The following is a 17341-nucleotide window of genomic DNA, read 5'->3' on the forward strand; positions in this document are numbered from 1 at the left end:
CCCTCGATCTGTTTGTATCGAAATCCCAAGCCCAAGCCTACAAGCCGCCATCACCCTCCAACCCCACCATCGAAGCTATCTCCCCCGCCGCCATCATGTTGAGTGCCATCTCCCTGCCAAGTCAAAGTCCGAGCCCGAAGTATACGTAACGATACCACACAATCCCAAGTGTACGAATCAGTCAGATGCAGTCTGTCACAACGCGACGAATCTACTTTTCACGACACGTTCGCCTGTCACCGGTCCCTCCCCGCCTCAACAACCACCGCAACCACTATACGTTCCGTACCCGCAACCTTCTTCGTACTCCAATCTATACTTTTATTGTGAATCAAGCTGCTCTTTTTTGTTCTAATAGACTTGGCATCTCGTGTAACGGTATGGCCGAATGCTGGGTATGCAAAAACACACAAATAAACACAAACAATCCCCTTCTCTCTATGACCCCCCGTCTACATGCGGCGCTTGGCGCGCTTGTGGTCCATGTACGCGTTCGTCTTTCTCTTCTTGCTCTCCTTCTTGTTCGCGCCCCTCTTCTCCTTCCTCTGTGCCCAAGCCGCAGGGTCCTTGATGACGAGCTGGTCGCGGAAGTCCTTGCGCTGCTTCCTCTTGGCGAAGGTCTTGCGGCGGACCTGCTCCCACGTGCGTCCGAAGGCGGTCGTGCCGACCTTTTCTTGCACAAAGTCGCGAATCTCGATGGTCAACTTGCGCAAGGCGTCGATACTCTCCCCCTCTAAGCCTTGGAGGTCGCCGCCCTCGTCCAGGATGCGGTAGATCGGATTCAGGATGTGAGGGAGGTAGTGACGCGCCTGCTGGGCTGTGAAGGCCTGCGTGATGCCCGCGAAGAAGCGGAGAATGCTCTGCAGCGGCCCAGTGAAGGGCAAAGGCTGGCCGGGGAGTACCGTGTTCGACGCCGGGCGCGAGATGATGAGCTTGCGCGACATGAAGGACATGCGCGACATGAGCCACGAGACCTCGCCGCCGGCGCCGGTCGTCGGTTCGGTCTCTCCGGCCTCGTCGGCGTCGGCGTCGGGCTCCTCCGACTCATCCTCCTCCTCCTCGTCCTCATCCGACTCAGCCTCGGCCCCCTCGCCACTGCCGTTGGCGACCTTGTCGCTGCGCGCCGCGATCCAGTGCTTGCTAATGTTCCAGAGGAGCTTGACGAGCTCATCGGCGAGTTTGCCGTCGACGACGACGGGCGTGCCGTCCGCCAACTTGCTGCCGCCGAGGAGGATGCAGCTCTTGCGCGCGATATCGAGGAGTTTTCCATCGAGCAGCTCAAACGCCCTTCCTCCCGCGAAGAGGAGGGCGAGGGCGCGCGCAGCGCCGTACCGCACCCAGTCGTGGGGGAAGAGGAGGAGCTCCACAATCGTGTCCCACGGCAGCACTCCGGCCACCTCGGGACGCACCTTGAGCGCCTTGGCTACTGCCGAGAGCGCCTGCTGCGGAAGCGCGGGGTCGAGCTCAATCTCGATCTGCGACGTCTCGGCAATGAGCAGGTTGCGCGCACTCGTGTCGAGCACGGGGACGATGACAGAGGGGAGGTCCTCGAACACGCTCTCGGCGGGCGAGTCCGCCTCGCACAGCAGGCCGTAGGCTGCGAGCGCGGCACTGCCGAGGCCGACGTTGGCGGTCCCCTCGTCCGTGTTCCCGATCCAGCCCTTGAGGACGTCGAGCATGCGCCCCTGGTGCGCATGGTCGAGCACGCCGAAGAGCTGCTGCAGAAGCAGACCGGCCATGTTGCGGCACTTTTCGCTGTCGTCGTTCGCAATCACCGCCACGAGCGCAACGAAGAACAGGTCGCCGTACTCTGCCACGAGCTCTGGGGTGAACCTTTTGAACACGGCAGACAGCACCTCCATCACGGACACGCGGCCGGATTCGAACACGTAGTCGAGGTTGCGCGCTAGGAAGGTCATCTGCGCCTTGAGCCGGCCCTGGCCCTGCGGGTAGTCGAGCAGGAACTGCATCAGCACGTTCCGGCACAGCTCCTGCACGTGCGTCGACTGCGAGGTCACCATGATGCTCGACACGCGGTCCATCAGGTCGTAGATCTCGGGCACGACGAAGCGGCGCGACACGACCGCGCGCAGCACAGTGAAGATGGACGCTTGGCGCTCGTGCTCCTCCAGGTCTGGGCTGATCACCTCGATCAGGTACTTGAGCTGCGAGTCCGAGACCTGCGTCGCCTTGCAGTCGCGGATGAGCACGGCGAGCGTCTTGAGCGCCGTCTGCGCGACCTCGGTCTCGGCCGTGCCGCCGGCGTGCTTGATGATCTTGAAAATGTTCGTGACAAAGGCAGGAAGAGACTCCTCCACCTGCGGAACGGGGCACTTGGCGACAGCAGCCGTAGCCTTGAGACCCAGGATGAGGATGGGCACAGTCGGCGAGTAGAGCGTGTTGCCGACGGCGGAGACGAGTGGTCCGAGACGGGCGAGAATCTCGACATTGTCAAAGTCAAACTTGCCGCGCCTGAAGGCAGTCACGAACAGCTCGAGACCGAACATGACAAACTTGTACGCATTCTGCGGGTACACGTCCTCGTCCTCGGGCGCATTGCGTTTCATCTGGACAGTGAAGCGGTCGCTCTTGCTCTTGCCAGCCTTGGCCTCCTTGCGCTTCGGCTTGAGGTAGCGAGAGTTGCTGTTGATGAGGGAATAGGACAGGTTCAAAATGTCCTCGGGAGACATCATGACGTTCGAGTTGAGGCCGAGGGCGATGCGGCGAAGCACCTCGTCCACCTGCTGCATCGTCTTGACCGCCTGCGAGATGTGCATGATCTCACGGACGGGGGCCAGAACAGCAGAAATCTTGGTCGGGCTCACGAGGCGGGAAACGAGCTGGAAGGTGTCGTTACCGCGCGACAGGGCGCCGCGGACTTCGCGCATCTTGGTCTTGAAGCCCTCGGTGGCGACATCCTTGCCGGACTCACCCCAAATAACCTCGGCAGACACCTCGACCGCGTCCTCGACAGCCTCGTCGAGGTCGGTGAACCGGTCGGCGGCCTCGGTGGTGGCATGGACAAGGATAGAGTGGGTCGTAACAGCGAGAACGTGCTTCTGGGGACCGCGCTGGAGAGCAGTACGGAGCTCTCTGAGGACACGAACAAGCCACGAGGGGCCAAGATAGACGGCGATCTTGCCAATGGTGTCGCGAGCAATGTCACGGATGTCCTGGTCTTTGCTACGCAAGATTTGCGAGACGGTGGTGATGATGCGGAGAATCTCATTGTCGGACTCCTCGGCAGGGAGCGTTGAAGCGAGCTTGACAATGGCAAGAGAGACGGGGATGCGGACGCTGTCCTCAGTCTCGCTCTTGGTCGTGATGAACTTGGAGAGGGTGGGGAGTAGGCGGTTCAGGACGACCTCGGTGATGCGCTCGGTGGCAGCAGCCTGAGCTTCGGCCCTCTTGATCTCAGCCTCGACCTCGGGGTCGACAGCCTGGGCGGCTTCCGTAGCCTCCTCCTCGGCATCGCCCTCGCCGGCCGCATCAACAGCAGCCTCCTCGGTCTCGCCGACCTTGGCGTCGTTCTTGAGGTCAAAGTGGAAGTTGTCGATGATCGCAGAGACGCTACGGATGTAGAACTTCTGCTGCTTGCTCTGCGGGGTACCGAGGCGAAGGAAGCGCATGATGAGTCCGTTATAGCGAGTCCATCCAAGGTGGCCAGCGAGGACACCGATGGCGGTAATCGCCTCGTTCACGAGGTGGTGGTCGGTAACATCCGTGGAGCCGGTCAGGATGTGCTCCAACACGGGCAGGAAAATCGTGGAGAGCGTCGTCTCGCGGATGGCGCCCTCGCTGACAATGTCGCGAAGACGGCGGATCGCACGCGCACGACGGTGCACCTGAATGTGGCTGAGGTTGATGAAGACGTCCGTCTCATCGTCCTCTCCGAGGAGCGGCTTCATCTCGGCAAGGACGGGGATGCCTGAGCAGGTCTTGGCGGCGTGCGAGAACACTGAGAGAACCTCGTTACGCACGAGCTCGACCTTGGAGAGGAGAATGCGGCGCAGCGCCGGGAGAACAACAGTGTTCATGGTGTCGACCAGAGGTCCCGACTCGGCATCCCCGACGAGAGAGGCGAAGCGCTTCAGCATCGTACCCGCGTTCGTACGGATGGACAGCTCCTCCGGCTCCTGGATGAAGAAGAGCGAGGTGCGGAGAATCGGCTGCCACTCGCGAACAGTTTGGGGCAGCTCGGCCTCGGGAACATCACAGAGTAGAGCGAAGGCATCGAGGCGCTTGTCAAAGTCAGGCTCGTCCATGCGCTTCACACGGTAGGCATTGAGGTCGGCAACGATCTCGATGGGGCGGGCCAGCGACTTGTCGGCTTCGGCAAAGGTCTGGAGCGCCGCGATGAGAGCACGGCGAGAGGTAGGGAACCGCAGTGTCTGGAGCAGGTTGCAGATCAGGTTGTAGGACGTGTTGAAGAACTCAGACTTCGGGTTGGCAAAGTCAGGGGAGATCGAATACAGGCGCTGGAGAGTGATCAGAATGTTGACCTTGGCCTTCTCCGGAACCTGGCGTCCGCTCTGCTTCAGCATGGGTCCGAGGAGCGCTGCGAGCTGTTGAGCCTGCTTGCCGTCGGTGACAACAGCAGAGAGGCGAGAAAGGATGCCCAGAAGACGGCGCATGATGTCCTCGTTGTTGGAGGCACGGAGGTTCTGAACGAGCAGAATGATGTGGTCGATCAGAGGGCGAACATGCGGCATGAGCACCTTCTCAGTGACCTCGGGCTCATCCTCGAACAGGAGAGAGTCAAGAACATCGAAAACGCGTCCAATAACTGCCGGCTTGACCTTGATCGCGGTCATACAGGCGAAAACCTTGGGCAGCGCGCGGTCGTCGAATTCAACAAGCGAGTACGCCGTATCCGGCGAGGCAGCCAAAGCCGCGATAAGGTCAAGAGTACCCGAGGGAGCTTGGGTGTTCTCGACCTCGAGAAGCTGGAGACGAGGGGAGATGATACCCTTGAAGATCGAAGGGAGGAAGGGGCGGAAGTCATACTCGACAACACGAGAGCGCAGAAACTGGACGAGACGCTTGAGACCAGTCGAACGCAGGGCGCGAAGGGGGGCAGCTCCCTTGTCCTCTTTGTCGTCCTCCTCGTCGTCCTCCTTCTCCTCCACGTCCTCGCCCTCGTCCTCGATAGCGGCCTTCTCCCGATCAAGACCCTCCTGAGTCTGTCGAACTATGACAATGACAGCGCCGATCAGGCGCGACCAGTACTGCTCAGTCTGAGGGGCGAGGTATCGGAGGACATCTTGAAGGAAAGACAGGAAACCGACCAGCTGGCGACCAGGCGCCACAATGGTCATGGTCTCGAGCTCCTTAGGAGCCACGTCGACTTGGCCGCCGAGCGGGTCAAGCATGAGGTCGACCAAGGTCTTGAGCTCGTCGGGGGCGCAACCGCTGAGGGCAGTCAGGACGGCTTGCTTCCTGGCCCCCTGGCCCTGAGCAGTGCTGCTGCGTGCACGACGCGACATCATGATACCGTAAAGCAGGCGGATGACAACGTCGATGAACTCGTGGCGGTGCTTGGGCTCGATGACCTCCGAGTCGATGCCAAGGTTGAGATGGGTGAGCTCATCACGGAATTTGGACTCCTCCAGCAGGTTCTTGAGACGCTCGCTGTACGGAATAAGGTTCGACGACTTGTACGTGAGCAGACACTTGAGGGCAATTGACTGAATCTTGACCTCTCCCTTCGACAGAAGGTTGATGTAGAGCGCGTGCAGGTCTGAAGAGCGGTATGAAGCCTTCGGGTTGACAAACTTGGCGCAAACCTCAAGGAAGGCGATGGTGCGAGTCTGCAGAGCGCGGGTCGAGAGGTGCGAAAGCTGGACCTGCGCCTCGTCCGTCTCAACTCCAGCGACGGCAAGAGCGACGGGCACAAAGACACGGGTGTGCTTCTCGACCATCGACGGGTAGGCAGTGCAGACGGCGAGGAGCTGAGTCTCGTAGCTGATGACGTCCAGGCGGTCCTTTGAAATCTGGCCGGAAATCTCGGCAACGTCGAGCTTGGTTGTGTCGTTGGTCTCCTGCCAAGCGCGAACGGTGGCTGAACGGCCCTTCGCAAGACTGTTGCAGCGGAACTCAGCGCTCTCCTCATCGTCATCATCGTCGTCCTTCTGGTCCTGGACACGTTGCCTCGTCCAGTCGGGGTACTCAACCCCCAGATCCGGCATGATCGCCTGCTCGGTGAGAATGGTCTTCTGGATCTCGGTCCAAACAATAGTCCACAAGCTCTCAGCGTCCTCCTTCTTGCTCTTCGCGACCTCGGTTAGAGCCGTAACGGCTTCGGCCCAGACAGGTCGGAAGTTGACCTTGAGCTGGGCGACAAGGTACGTGATGGCAGCCTTGACTGTTCGCTCCAAATCCTCGCCGGCATCCTGCACGCCCTGAATTGTTCTTCCAAGACGTGCGATGTTGGCTGTTCGTTCACGGACGTTCCTCAGCGACATCTCCGAGTTTTCCACCAAGAGGCACACATCCCATAGGGCCGCAGACTTCTCCGAGATTGGGCGAGAGTAGAGAGCGAGGATCTTCAGGGACGACAGGCGCAGCGCGGAGTCAGCCGAGAGGAGATTCGGCTCCAGGAGATCGAGAACATCGCCGTTCAACTTGGCAGCCTCAGGCCAGTGATCGATAAACGCGGCAGCTTGCTCGAGGACCTCCCTGCTCCAGTGCCACTTGTGGATAAGCACGTTGAAGAAGTCATTGTCGACGAAGAATGCCTTAACCTTCTCGGAACAATCCTTCGGTCCGCGAAGAATGAGGCCGTAGAGGCTGTTGAGAATCCGGCCCACAACGTGAGAGTTGTTCCAGACACCCTCCTCGTCCCAATTCTCTTGCGCCTCCTGGTCAGATCCGTCCACGAAGCGACCCAGGATACTGATCAACGGCTCGACAAACTGCGAGGCCTCACCGGCGAGGTACGGCAGCAGCTTGAGAACTTGTCCGAGCAGGCGGCGGTCGTCGTCGTCGAGGCTGGAGTCAGACAGCTTGGTCAAGACCCTCGTGAGAGCGGCCACAAGAGCCTTGCGCCATCGTCCGCCCTGAACATTGGAGAGTCCTCCGGTCAAGAAGCCAGCAGAGGCGAGATTGTTCAACAGCACAAGAGTCGGCAGCGGGTCACTCTCGAGTCCTCCCAGGGCCGTCTTCGTGATGTGAGCCAGGAGGAACTGCTCGACACCGGGCCACTTCAGCGCGATGCACATGTTGACGAACGCGAACGCCTCAGTCGTATCCAGGGCGCTCCACAGGGCACTGATGAGTCCGACACCGGGGCTAAGCCACTCGGCGAGCTTACTTGCGGCCAGCGATCCAACGATGGACGAGACCAACGCCATTCTCCAGTTGCCCCTGCTCACCCGCTCGTCCTCCTTGAGCTTGCCGGAGGTCGAAGCCTCCTTCAGCGTCGGAATCAGCGACTGGAGCTTGAGCATGGTGGGCTTGAACAGGGATGACGGGAAACGCTTGCCCTTCCTCGTGTACAGGAAAGTCGACAGGATCGTGAGCATCGCAGTCGACGAGCTGAAGTCCATGGAGTTCTTCGACTTGGAGGACGCAGCCTTCGACTTCGGTTCCAGACGCTCCAGAACGGCCTCAACAAGCGGTGCAGTCTCGCTAGAGGAGCAGTGGTGAACGAGGGCTGTCGTGACACGGCGCATGGTGGTCGTTGTTTCCTCAGTAGGGTTGGCGACGAGGTCATCGAGCAGAACAGTGTAGATGGGGAGGGCACGAGAGTGCAGATGTCCCTGCGTTCCCTTCATGCTGTTCGCCCAAACAGCCTCGAGTCCCGGGGACGAGTCCTCGAGGAGCACATGCATGACCCGCTGCAGAGCATCTCCGCGAGCCTTTCGAAGCACACCAGCCCAGGCATCGGCAATACATTTGCGGACGTAGGCTTTGTTCGAGCCGGGGACGACGTAGCCCTTGACCGAGCTCCAGGTCTCGCGCAGGATCTCGATGTTGTCGCTCTTGAGCAGCGTCGGGGCGATGGTTCGGAGGACAAGCGAGATTGTCGAGTAAGCCTTCTCGACCAGCTTCGGTTCCAGAGCACGGAGAGCTCCAACACGAGCAATCTCAGAGATAGTGGCCGGTACATACTGGACCATCTCGCTCAGACATGTCTCGTACAGCGCCTGAATGAGGCAGAGAGCCGACTCAAGTCCCGAGTTCGCATTGTCCTGGCCGCCCTTGAGTTGGGAAAGGAACTTGGTGAAGATTTCGGTGATGGGGGCGAGGTTGAGGAGGGTCATGGGGAGTGTCCGGGTGAGAGGGATGAGTTCCTTGGCGAGAGCCTGGTAGGGGAGGGTGAGGTCGTGCAGCTCCAGACGAGCGAGCTCGACGGTGACCGGCGTCTTCTGGTTCGTCAGCATGCTCCTCTACTGTGCACTCACGGTCTGCTCATCTTCGGCGAAGTCCTCTTTCTCCCAGGAGAGACCCTTGGTCTTTCCGACGTCGACAGAGATAGCATTCAGCTTCTCATTATAGGTAGCGAACTGCGATGTCAGCTGCACGCGCGCTGCTTCGAGCTTACCCTAAAGCGCTTCGCCGGTGGTTCGGTCATGTTGGGCAACCGGATATTCCGAGAGCACTGTGTACTCTCCTTACGTCTTTCTTGACGATCCGACTGCGTTAAGGTGTGAGACTGAAGAAGTTGTGGTGTTACAGTGGTGGGAGCGGTCAATAACAGAGGGTGGCCAGCTCCTGTCCGAAATCTTGACCAGAGTTCATCACTTTCCCACGGGCGCTACCGCACCTCCACCCGTGCCTGGCACTTCAGTCCAAGAGTCATGTCCACATCGCCGCCGAGTTCACTAACTCGCAGCTGCATCAACACATCAGCCGAAATGAGTGCCAAGCGACCCTCCCCCGTGCTCCCCAATGCCATGCCATGGCCGATCTTCGAGAAGCTCCGTGACAAGCGTGTTGTCCTGGCCTCGGGGTCTCCGCGAAGGAAGGATATCCTGGAGAACGTTGTGCGTGCGCCCGAGCTGAGAGCAGCTCAAGACAGCGGAGGCTGACTTCACAGGGCTTCCGACCAGAGATCATCCCCTCGACATTTGCTGAGGACCTCCCTAAGGGATCCTTCGACAAGCTGTCTGACTATCCCATCGCGACTGCCGGAGAGAAGGTACGCGCTGCGAACGACTTCTCCGAGCTGACATCAGGCGATGGAGGTCTACGAGCGCCTGATCAGGGAAAACGACGCGGATCCCGCCGACATTGTGATCAGCGGTAAGCATCTTCATGCGTGACCGTGCTGACCCGTAGCGGATACTGTCGTCATCTTCCCTCCAGAGAAGGACACGGCTGAGGGCGGCAAGTACCACGGCGAGCACTCCGAGATCCTCGAGAAGCCGATCAACAAGGAGGAGCAGCTGCGCGCCCTCGACCTCATGGCTGGGCGCGAGTGCGAGGTTGTCACCGCTGTTTGTGTTGGTGAGTTATCCTATCCCCATCCGTAACTGACATCAGTCTACCCGACTGTTGAGTCACCCGGCTTCAAACTGCAGAGTATCAGCGTGTCAACGATCGTGCACTTCTTCGACTACCCTAAGAACGTCATCCAGGCGTACATTGACAACGGCGAGGGTATCGACCGCGCCGGTGGTTTCGCCATCCAGGTGAGCTGAAGCTCGGTCTCCAAGAAGCTGACTTGCAGGGTCTTGGTGGTCTCCTGATCGAGAAGATCGACGGCAGCTACGACAACTGCGTCGGGTGAGCTTGCGTTAGAAGGTCCAGCTGACCCCAGATTCCCCGCGTCGCACTTCTGGAAGTGGATGTCGGACCTGGACGAGGAGGGCGTGTTCGAGTACGTTTAGACCGGGACATCAACCCTACATATAGATATTGGATGGATCCTACATTTTCTAGAGCTACTTCATGACAGTGTGACAGTGCGCTTCTCGTCCGCGAGACGCTGCTTCCGGTGCTCGTAGATCGCGAACACCTCCTCGCGCTCGTGGTACTCCTTGCCCTTGACAAGAACTCCGAGACCCTCGACGTCGGCGGCGGCACCACCCACGACGAACGGTCGCTGGCCAGCGAGCATCTCGCCGCCGTCCTTGACCGGGTCAAGGGTGTAGATGATCTCGAGCGCGGAGAGGACGCCGCCATACGCGTACGAGATGCCCGTGTCGATGACGATCACGTCGCCGTTACACCTCGACCTGGGATGTCAGCTGTCCGCACCGAGAGGCTGGCTTACACAATGTGCTCAAAGTTCGGCGTGTGCCCGCCAATGATGCGCCTGACGCCGATCTTGTCCCTGATCGTGTTGGCCTGCTTGCACACCTGCTTCTCGTCGGGGCTCTGGGCGAGGCCACGGGCCCACAGCGGTCCGCGCTGAGAGTACAGCTCAGCCTCCTCCGGCGTGGTGCCCTTCGGCAGACCCTCGTACTGGTTGGGCGGGTGCGGCTTGGCCATTGGCGGGGTGAGGGCGCGCTCGAGGAGCGAGTGGCCGAGCTCGTTGATCTTCTGAGGGAACGGGGTCAGAAAGGGGAAGTACGGGCTCAGGCTGCCGTGGCTAAACGAGTACGACGGCGAGACATCATAGGGAGACATGGAGACCTTGGCCGCAACGGAATAGTTTGCGAGCCACTCGGCGCCCAGCCAGCCCGTACTCTCCATATCGGCGATGCGCTGCTTGTACCCGCCCCAGTGCTTGATGTCGGCGTTCGTGACGTAGCGCCAGTCACCGAGTGCATTCATGAACTCGTGGTTGCCGAGAATGCTCACGACGCGGCCGCCCGCAACGTCTGCCTCAGTCCGGAGGCGCTGGAACAGCTTGTAGATATCCAGCGCGTACGTGCCGCGATCAATCTCATCGCCGGTCTGCACGAGAATGTCGCTGCCCGCCTTCCAGTGGTGCTTGTCGTCGATGATGCCCGCCATCTGAAGCACTTTGTACGTGTTCTCGATGTCTGGGGTCAGCTAATCGGAGATTTGCTAGCACTCACCGCCGTGCAGATCGCCGACCGCAACCAGACGCTGCCGGTATGCTCCTGGCGGAGCTGGGGAGGGCAAGTCGGCCTGCGCCTTCTTGTGCGAGCGCTCAAAGAAGAACACGACGCACACCACGACTACGAGCGCCACGTACAGCGCTCGCGCTCCTGTCGACATCGGCATTGTGAATGAGTTGTGGGCGATGAAGAGGTCGGAACTGCGATGGGCGATCGGTGGAGGGCCTGGATGGTCGAAGGGCGTCACTCTAGGCTTTCCTGTCAGGTACGACGCCCTTATCCGAGTGACCCTGAAAAAAATAACGCGCCGATCCGGGCACAGCAACTGCTGCGAGGATTGAGATGAACGCTCGGTCACCGCAAGATGCCAGATTGTACATGCCATGCTAAGTTTATATATGCTACTATGGAAGATATCTCTAAGAGCCGAACGTCTGCGAGTTCTTGATCGGCCGCTTCTGCTTGCTGAGACGCCACGAGTCTTTGCTCTCTGCGAAGCGGTCGAACAGCGGTTCGATTTTCTCCTTCTGCTTGCGCTTCGAGATCCGGTTCTGGTCCGCGACCTTGAAGAACGTTGGCGCGACCTCGGACAGCCACTTCGGCTCGATCACGGTCACCTGGGACATATACTCCTCTGGATATTGTCAGCTTGGTTGTCGAAGAAAGGGAAGCTACTCACTGCTCGTAAGAATCAACTCGTAGTAGATGCACCACTCCGGCGGACGCTGGAACAGGGCGGACGACGGATGAATCGACACAGGCGTACCCTCGACGAGCGTCTTGTATCCTTCGACTGGGTCCTTCTTCGCTGCATTCCGGAAGAAGCCAGAGCAAATCGCCATGCGCACGCGATTGTAGTTGGTGCCGCACGACACGAGGTCGTGCTTGTACCGGTCCATGATACCGACAAGCTGTTTGCGTACGTTCTGCGCCGTCTTGAGCGCACGCGTGTGCACAAAGTTCTCGAAGCACCACGGGTTGCTGAACTTGGACGCCTTCCAGCCGTTGTACACCGCCAGGAGAGTGAGCAGGTCTCCCTCAGGCTGGTGGAACTTTGCCTTCTTCGCGTCCGCCTGCTGCTGCTTGTCCTTCGGGCGGTAGAAGATCTGGCCTCCGGCCTGAAGCATGGACACAATGGTGAGAACCTCCTCAGAACAACCGTAATCGACAGACTTGATCAACACCTTACACAGCGACGGGTCGAGAGGGAAATCGGCCATCTTGCGACCGACGCGAGTAAGGAGACCCTCGTCGTCAAGGGCACCGAGAGCGTACAGCTGCTCAAGCGCTGTCAACATGGTTGCCGCTGGCGGAGGGTCCATGAAGTCGAAGTTAATCAGGTCGTTAATACCCATCGCCTTGAGGGTAAGAATGGTGGACGCGAGGTTCGTACGTTGAATCTCGGGAATCGGGTTCGGCAGCATCTCGTTACGGTACGCAATTTCCGTGTACAGGCGGTAGCACTTGCCGGGGCCCGTTCGTCCGGCACGTCCTGAACGCTGACGAGCCTGCGCCTGAGAGATGGGAGTGACAATGAGCGAGTCCATACCGAGCTTGGGGTCGTAGGCGTTCTGCTTAGAGAATCCGGGGTCGATGACGTAGTAGATACCGTCGATCGTGATACTCGTCTCCGCAATGTTGGTGGCGATGACACACTTACGCGCACCGGGAGGCGGCGGGTCGAAGATCTTGGACTGCATCTCTGATGGCAGCGCAGCGTAGACGGGAAGAATGATGAGCTCCGGCACTTGTGGTCCTAGCGCCTTCACTCGTTCGTACAACACCTCGCATGCCGTGTCGATCTCTTCTTGACCAGTCAGGAAGAGGAGAATGTCTCCTGGCGGCTCCATCAGGTGGATCTGGAGAATGGTAATGAGCGAAGCCTCCAGGTAGTCGGGCTCAGGATCCTTCGTATAGAGGATCTCGACGGGGAATGTTCGCCCCGGGATGGTGAAAATGGGGCAGCCCCAGAAGTACGTCGCGAACTTCTCGGCGTCAAGCGTGGCTGACGTACAGATCAGCTTGAGGTCCGGGCGGCGCTTGCATGCCTTCTTCATGAGACCGAAGAGGACATCAGTGGCGATCGTGCGCTCGTGCGCCTCGTCAAGCATGATGACGGAGTATCGAGACATGTCGGGGTCGATGAGGAGCTCACGCAGAAGCATACCATCTGTCATGAACTTGATCTTCGTCTCCGGAGATGTGACGTCTTCGAAACGGACAGTGTAACCGACCTCCGAACCGAGGCGGCATCCTACCTCCTCAGACACACGCTTCGCGACGGAGACAGCGGCGACACGACGGGGCTGCGTACATCCGAGCTTGCCGTGCTCCAGTAGGCCGTCCTCGGCGAGGTATTGCGCAATCTGAGTCGTCTTTCCAGATCCCGTGTCACCGACAACAACGAGAATCTGGTTCTCGCGGACAGCCTTCACGAGCTGGTCACGCAGCTTGTAGACGGGCAGGGAGCGACGCTGCTCTGCAATACTCATCGTCGTGATCTTGCCAAACGTCGTCGACTTGTTCGCCTTCTTCCACGCAGGCACCTGCTGCTGACGCTGTCCCTGCTGGTTTGTGCGCAGGTCGGCGGCGAACTGTCGATCGGAAGCCTGAGCCATTGGATCCAACCACGGAGTGGCCAGGTTCTTAGCCTCCTTGTCCGCCTGCTCGTTGGCTTCCATGCGGCGCATCTCGGCTCTCTCCTTCGCGAGCTGCCCTCCGGCGAGGGCTGCTCGGTTGAGCGATCCGTCCGGCGCCTTCACGATCTTGACTGGTGAGATGTCAAGCGTGATTTTGGTCTGGCCAGCAAGGAACGCCGGCTCCTTCTCGGCCACCTCGATGTCAACGTCCTCGTCAATCTCCGGGTTGTTGTTTGAGGCATTGAAGTCGTCGTCGAGATCCGGGTAGTCCGCGGCGCTAACAGCACCGGAAGCGATGAGCTGCTTGATCTCGAAACGCTCAGGGCTGGTTAACCGCTTGGCGCTGCGCTTCTGGTCCATCGGCATAGAGGAAGAGTGAAGGGGCGCAGCATTGGCACCGGTACCGACGCGCGCCGCCATCCTGCGCTGCTCAGCCTCCATCTCCTCCCGAGACTTGACACGCAGATGCGGCGTGTTGTCCTCTCCCGTCTCCTGATTGACGTCCTTCATGCTGAGACCGAACTTGTTGCCCGCCACCGAAATGACCTTGACCTTGACGCGCTGGTTTCTCCGCACGCCTTCGCTCGCGGTTTCGAGTCGGGCACCCGTGATGTTCGACACGTGGACCAGACCCTCCTGGTTGCCCGCAACGCCATCGAGGCGGACGAAAGCTCCGAAGTCGCGCACACCCGTGACGGTACCGTTGTAAATCTTGTACAGCACAGGGGCGTCGTCAAGTCCAGATCGCCCTCTTCGCTCTTCCGGCGGCGCAGGTCGTCCGCCGCGTCCCGCCCAGCCGTTATCCCTGATACCGTAGCCGGCGTCATCGTCGCGGTCCCGTCTTCGGTCATCGTAGCGGTCTCGTCCCCGGCGGTCGTAGCCGCTGTCGCGATCGTCGTACCGCATTCGCTTTCCACTGGGCTCGCCATCCATGAAGTCGTCCGCCGCAGGTCGGTTCCGCCGAGAAGCCGCCTTCTCCAGCTCGGCCATCGTGTTGTCGAGGGAGAAATCGTGGTCGACATCTCGCGCGTCCTTACCCTCGCGGCCCCCGAGGTAGGTGTCCTCGGGCTTCATCTCCTGATCCGGCATCGAGAGTCCAGGGAACTTGCGCGCCTTAATCGCCTTCTCATCGTTACTCTCGCCGACATCGCTCTTGCCCTTGCCTGCAGCAGCCTTGGCTTTGGCCTTCGCGGCCTTGCGCTTGTACTTCGGGTGCATCGTCGCGATCAGGCGGTCGAGGTTCTTGATGAAAGACTCGGGGAAGTCGGCGCCAATCTCTTTCAGCTTCTTTGTGAACTCGTCGACATTCTTGCTCTGTTCGTGAAGCTGGTCTGTCAGCTGGGTACCGGGAATAGTCAGCGTCAACCTACCGCGATGACAAACTCGGCGAGACTTTTGTCCTGGAGCTTAGTGTGGTTGAACAGCTCCTGAGCCACTCGCGAGACAAGCGACAGAAGCTCGAGCTTGTAAAGCTCCTTGTCCGCTCCCATGATGTCGAGGAAGCCTAAGTTTGCTGAACGAGACAAGATTAGAGTGGAGGGATCGAAATGATCATCAGCAGCTCAGGATAACGAAGTCTGGTGGCAACAACAGTGCCGACTTTGCTTCCGCCACGTCATTAAATTGGCTTATCAATGCATCTTGGCTATGTGGCTATATGATCCTCCTATTAATCGTCTCAACCACTTTTGTATTACAAAACAAGAGATGTTTAAGGGATGTCGGTGACACAGCCCTGCGAAGCGTCCGTGACGAGCTTGGCGTACTTGAGGAGGGTGCCCTTGTTGACCTTGAGGGGAGGGGCGACCCACTTCTCCTTACGGCGAGCGAGCTCCTCGTCCGAGACCTCCATGTTGATGGTGTTGGCCTCGGCGTCGATGTTGACGACATCGCCGTCCTGGATGAGGGCGATGGGTCCACCGACCTGGGCCTCGGGGACGACGTGGCCGATAACGAAGCCGTGCGAACCACCAGAGAAACGGCCGTCAGTGAGACAGGCGACGTCGTAGCCGAGACCAGCACCCATGATGAGCGAGGTGGGCTTGAGCATCTCAGGCATACCGGGGCCACCCTTGGGGCCGAGGTAACGGAGAACGACAACGGTCTTCTCGCCCTTCTTGATCGACTTGCTCTCGATGGCCTTGACGAAATCGTCCTCCTTGTCGAAGACACGGGCCTTGCCGGTGAAGGTGAGACCCTCCTTTCCGGTGATCTTGGCGACGGCACCGCCAGGGGCGAGGTTTCCGCGGAGGATACGGATGTGACCGGTCTCCTTGATAGGGTTGGAGATGGGGCGGATGACGTCCTGTCCCTCCCACTTGTGGGAGTTCTTCTCGAACCACTCGGCGCAGTTCTCGCCGAGGGTCTTGCCGGTGACGGTCATGGGGCTGCCGTCCATGAGGCCCTCCTTGATGAGGTAGTGCATGACGGAAGGAGTACCACCGATAGCGTAAACGTCCTCCATGACGTACTTGCCCGAGGGCTTGAGGTCGGCGAGGAAGGGAACGCGGTCCGAGACGCTCTGGAAGTCGTCAATGGTGAGCTCGACGCCAACAGAGCGGGCGATGGCGAGCAGGTGGAGGACGGCGTTGGTCGAACCACCAAGGGCCATAGTGAGAACCATGGCGTTCTCGAAGGCGGCGCGGGTCATGATGTCGCGGGGAAGGATGTTCTTCTCGAGGAGGTTGACCATGGCGTCACCGACAGAGTCGCACTCAGCGAGCTTCTCGGGGTACTCGGCGGGGTACGAGGAGGAGCCGGGGAGGGCCATACCGAGAGCCTCAGTGGCCGAAGCCATGGTGTTGGCGGTGTACATACCACCGCAGGCACCGGGGCCGGGGCAAGCGTGACGGATGGTCTGGGCACGGGTGGCCTCAGCCTCCTCGGTCTCACCCTCCTGGAGGTAGCGGCCGTAAGCCTGGAAGGCGGAAACGATGTCGAGGGTCTCGAGGGGCTTGCCGGTGTCACCACCACCGCAGTGGCCGGGACGGATAGTTCCACCGTAAACCATGAGACCGGGGCGGTTCAGACGGCCGAGAGCCATGAGAGTTCCAGGCATGTTCTTGTCGCATCCGGGGAGAACGACCATACCGTCGAGCCAGTGGCCACCGGCGGCGGTCTCAACGGAGTCGGCAATCAGGTCACGCGACTGAAGAGAGTAGGACACTGCTGGTTAGCTGAACCGCTACTTTGGAGCAAACGCCGCGCTCACTTCCAGTGGTACCCATCGAGATACCGTCGGAAACACCGACGGTACCGAACTGGTATCCGGTGACACCAGCACGGGTGAGCGACTTCTTGACACGCTGGCCAAGGTAGAGAATGTGGCGGTTACAGCTGCAAAGGTTAGTGCCATGATCGCTCGGGCCATCGGTATACTAACGGGTTGCCCTCGTACCTGCGGAAAGTCAGTTTGTGTTTCCCGATCACATCGCCCTCATGACGCAGTGCACTTACCAAACAGAGGCGACACCGACCATGGGCTTGGCAAGGTCCTCGATGGAGTCGATACCCTCGGTAGCGTAGAGCATAGCCTGCCTGTCAGCGATGTCCGCCCGCGACTGCGTTTACCCACCTGGGAGGCTCCCTGAGACTTGGGCTCCGTGATGGTCTTGGAGTACCTGTTGAGGCCCGACTTCATCATGTTGCAAGCGGAGGAGGACATCTGGCGAGCGCAGGTAGCAGATCGCTGGTTAGCGCGGAGCGCGGCGGAGGAGCAGCCGAGCATGA

The 17341-nt window shown here is 59.7% G+C and overlaps 5 protein-coding genes across 5 annotated transcripts; 1 reads left to right on the forward strand and 4 right to left on the reverse strand.

Moving 5' to 3' along the window:
* Positions 1 to 452: 452 nt before the first annotated feature.
* Positions 453 to 8384, reverse strand: A1Q1_05335 (uncharacterized protein; the record flags this gene model as incomplete). Its single annotated transcript, XM_014322067.1, has 1 exon — positions 453 to 8384. One exon carries the CDS (start codon positions 8382 to 8384, stop codon positions 453 to 455), a length of 7932 nt encoding a protein of 2643 aa, XP_014177542.1.
* Positions 8385 to 8858: 474 nt separating this feature from the next.
* A1Q1_05336 (uncharacterized protein) lies at positions 8859 to 9733 on the forward strand (the record flags this gene model as incomplete). Its single annotated transcript, XM_014322068.1, has 5 exons — positions 8859 to 8987; positions 9041 to 9236; positions 9283 to 9446; positions 9525 to 9635; positions 9674 to 9733. The coding sequence occupies 5 exons, from the start codon at positions 8859 to 8861 to the stop codon at positions 9731 to 9733; spliced, it is 660 nt and encodes a 219-aa protein (XP_014177543.1).
* Positions 9734 to 9892: 159 nt separating this feature from the next.
* A1Q1_05337 (uncharacterized protein) lies at positions 9893 to 11139 on the reverse strand (the record flags this gene model as incomplete). Its single annotated transcript, XM_014322069.1, has 3 exons — positions 9893 to 10181; positions 10220 to 10913; positions 10971 to 11139. 3 exons carry the CDS (start codon positions 11137 to 11139, stop codon positions 9893 to 9895), a joined length of 1152 nt encoding a protein of 383 aa, XP_014177544.1.
* A 253-nt stretch (positions 11140 to 11392) lies between these two features.
* A1Q1_05338 (pre-mRNA splicing factor) lies at positions 11393 to 15102 on the reverse strand (the record flags this gene model as incomplete). The annotated part of the gene is made up of 3 exons (XM_014322070.1): positions 11393 to 11607; positions 11653 to 14926; positions 14983 to 15102. The coding sequence occupies 3 exons, from the start codon at positions 15100 to 15102 to the stop codon at positions 11393 to 11395; spliced, it is 3609 nt and encodes a 1202-aa protein (XP_014177545.1).
* A 221-nt stretch (positions 15103 to 15323) lies between these two features.
* A1Q1_05339 (dihydroxy-acid dehydratase) lies at positions 15324 to 17255 on the reverse strand (the record flags this gene model as incomplete). Its single annotated transcript, XM_014322071.1, has 5 exons — positions 15324 to 16777; positions 16824 to 16948; positions 16995 to 17009; positions 17069 to 17145; positions 17187 to 17255. 5 exons carry the CDS (start codon positions 17253 to 17255, stop codon positions 15324 to 15326), a joined length of 1740 nt encoding a protein of 579 aa, XP_014177546.1.
* Between the last annotated feature and the right edge of the window lie 86 nt (positions 17256 to 17341).

The sequence above is a fragment of the Trichosporon asahii genome (genome assembly GCF_000293215.1).
Source record: "Trichosporon asahii var. asahii CBS 2479 unplaced genomic scaffold scaffold00071, whole genome shotgun sequence".
In the NCBI taxonomy this organism is placed as follows: domain Eukaryota; kingdom Fungi; phylum Basidiomycota; class Tremellomycetes; order Trichosporonales; family Trichosporonaceae; genus Trichosporon; species Trichosporon asahii.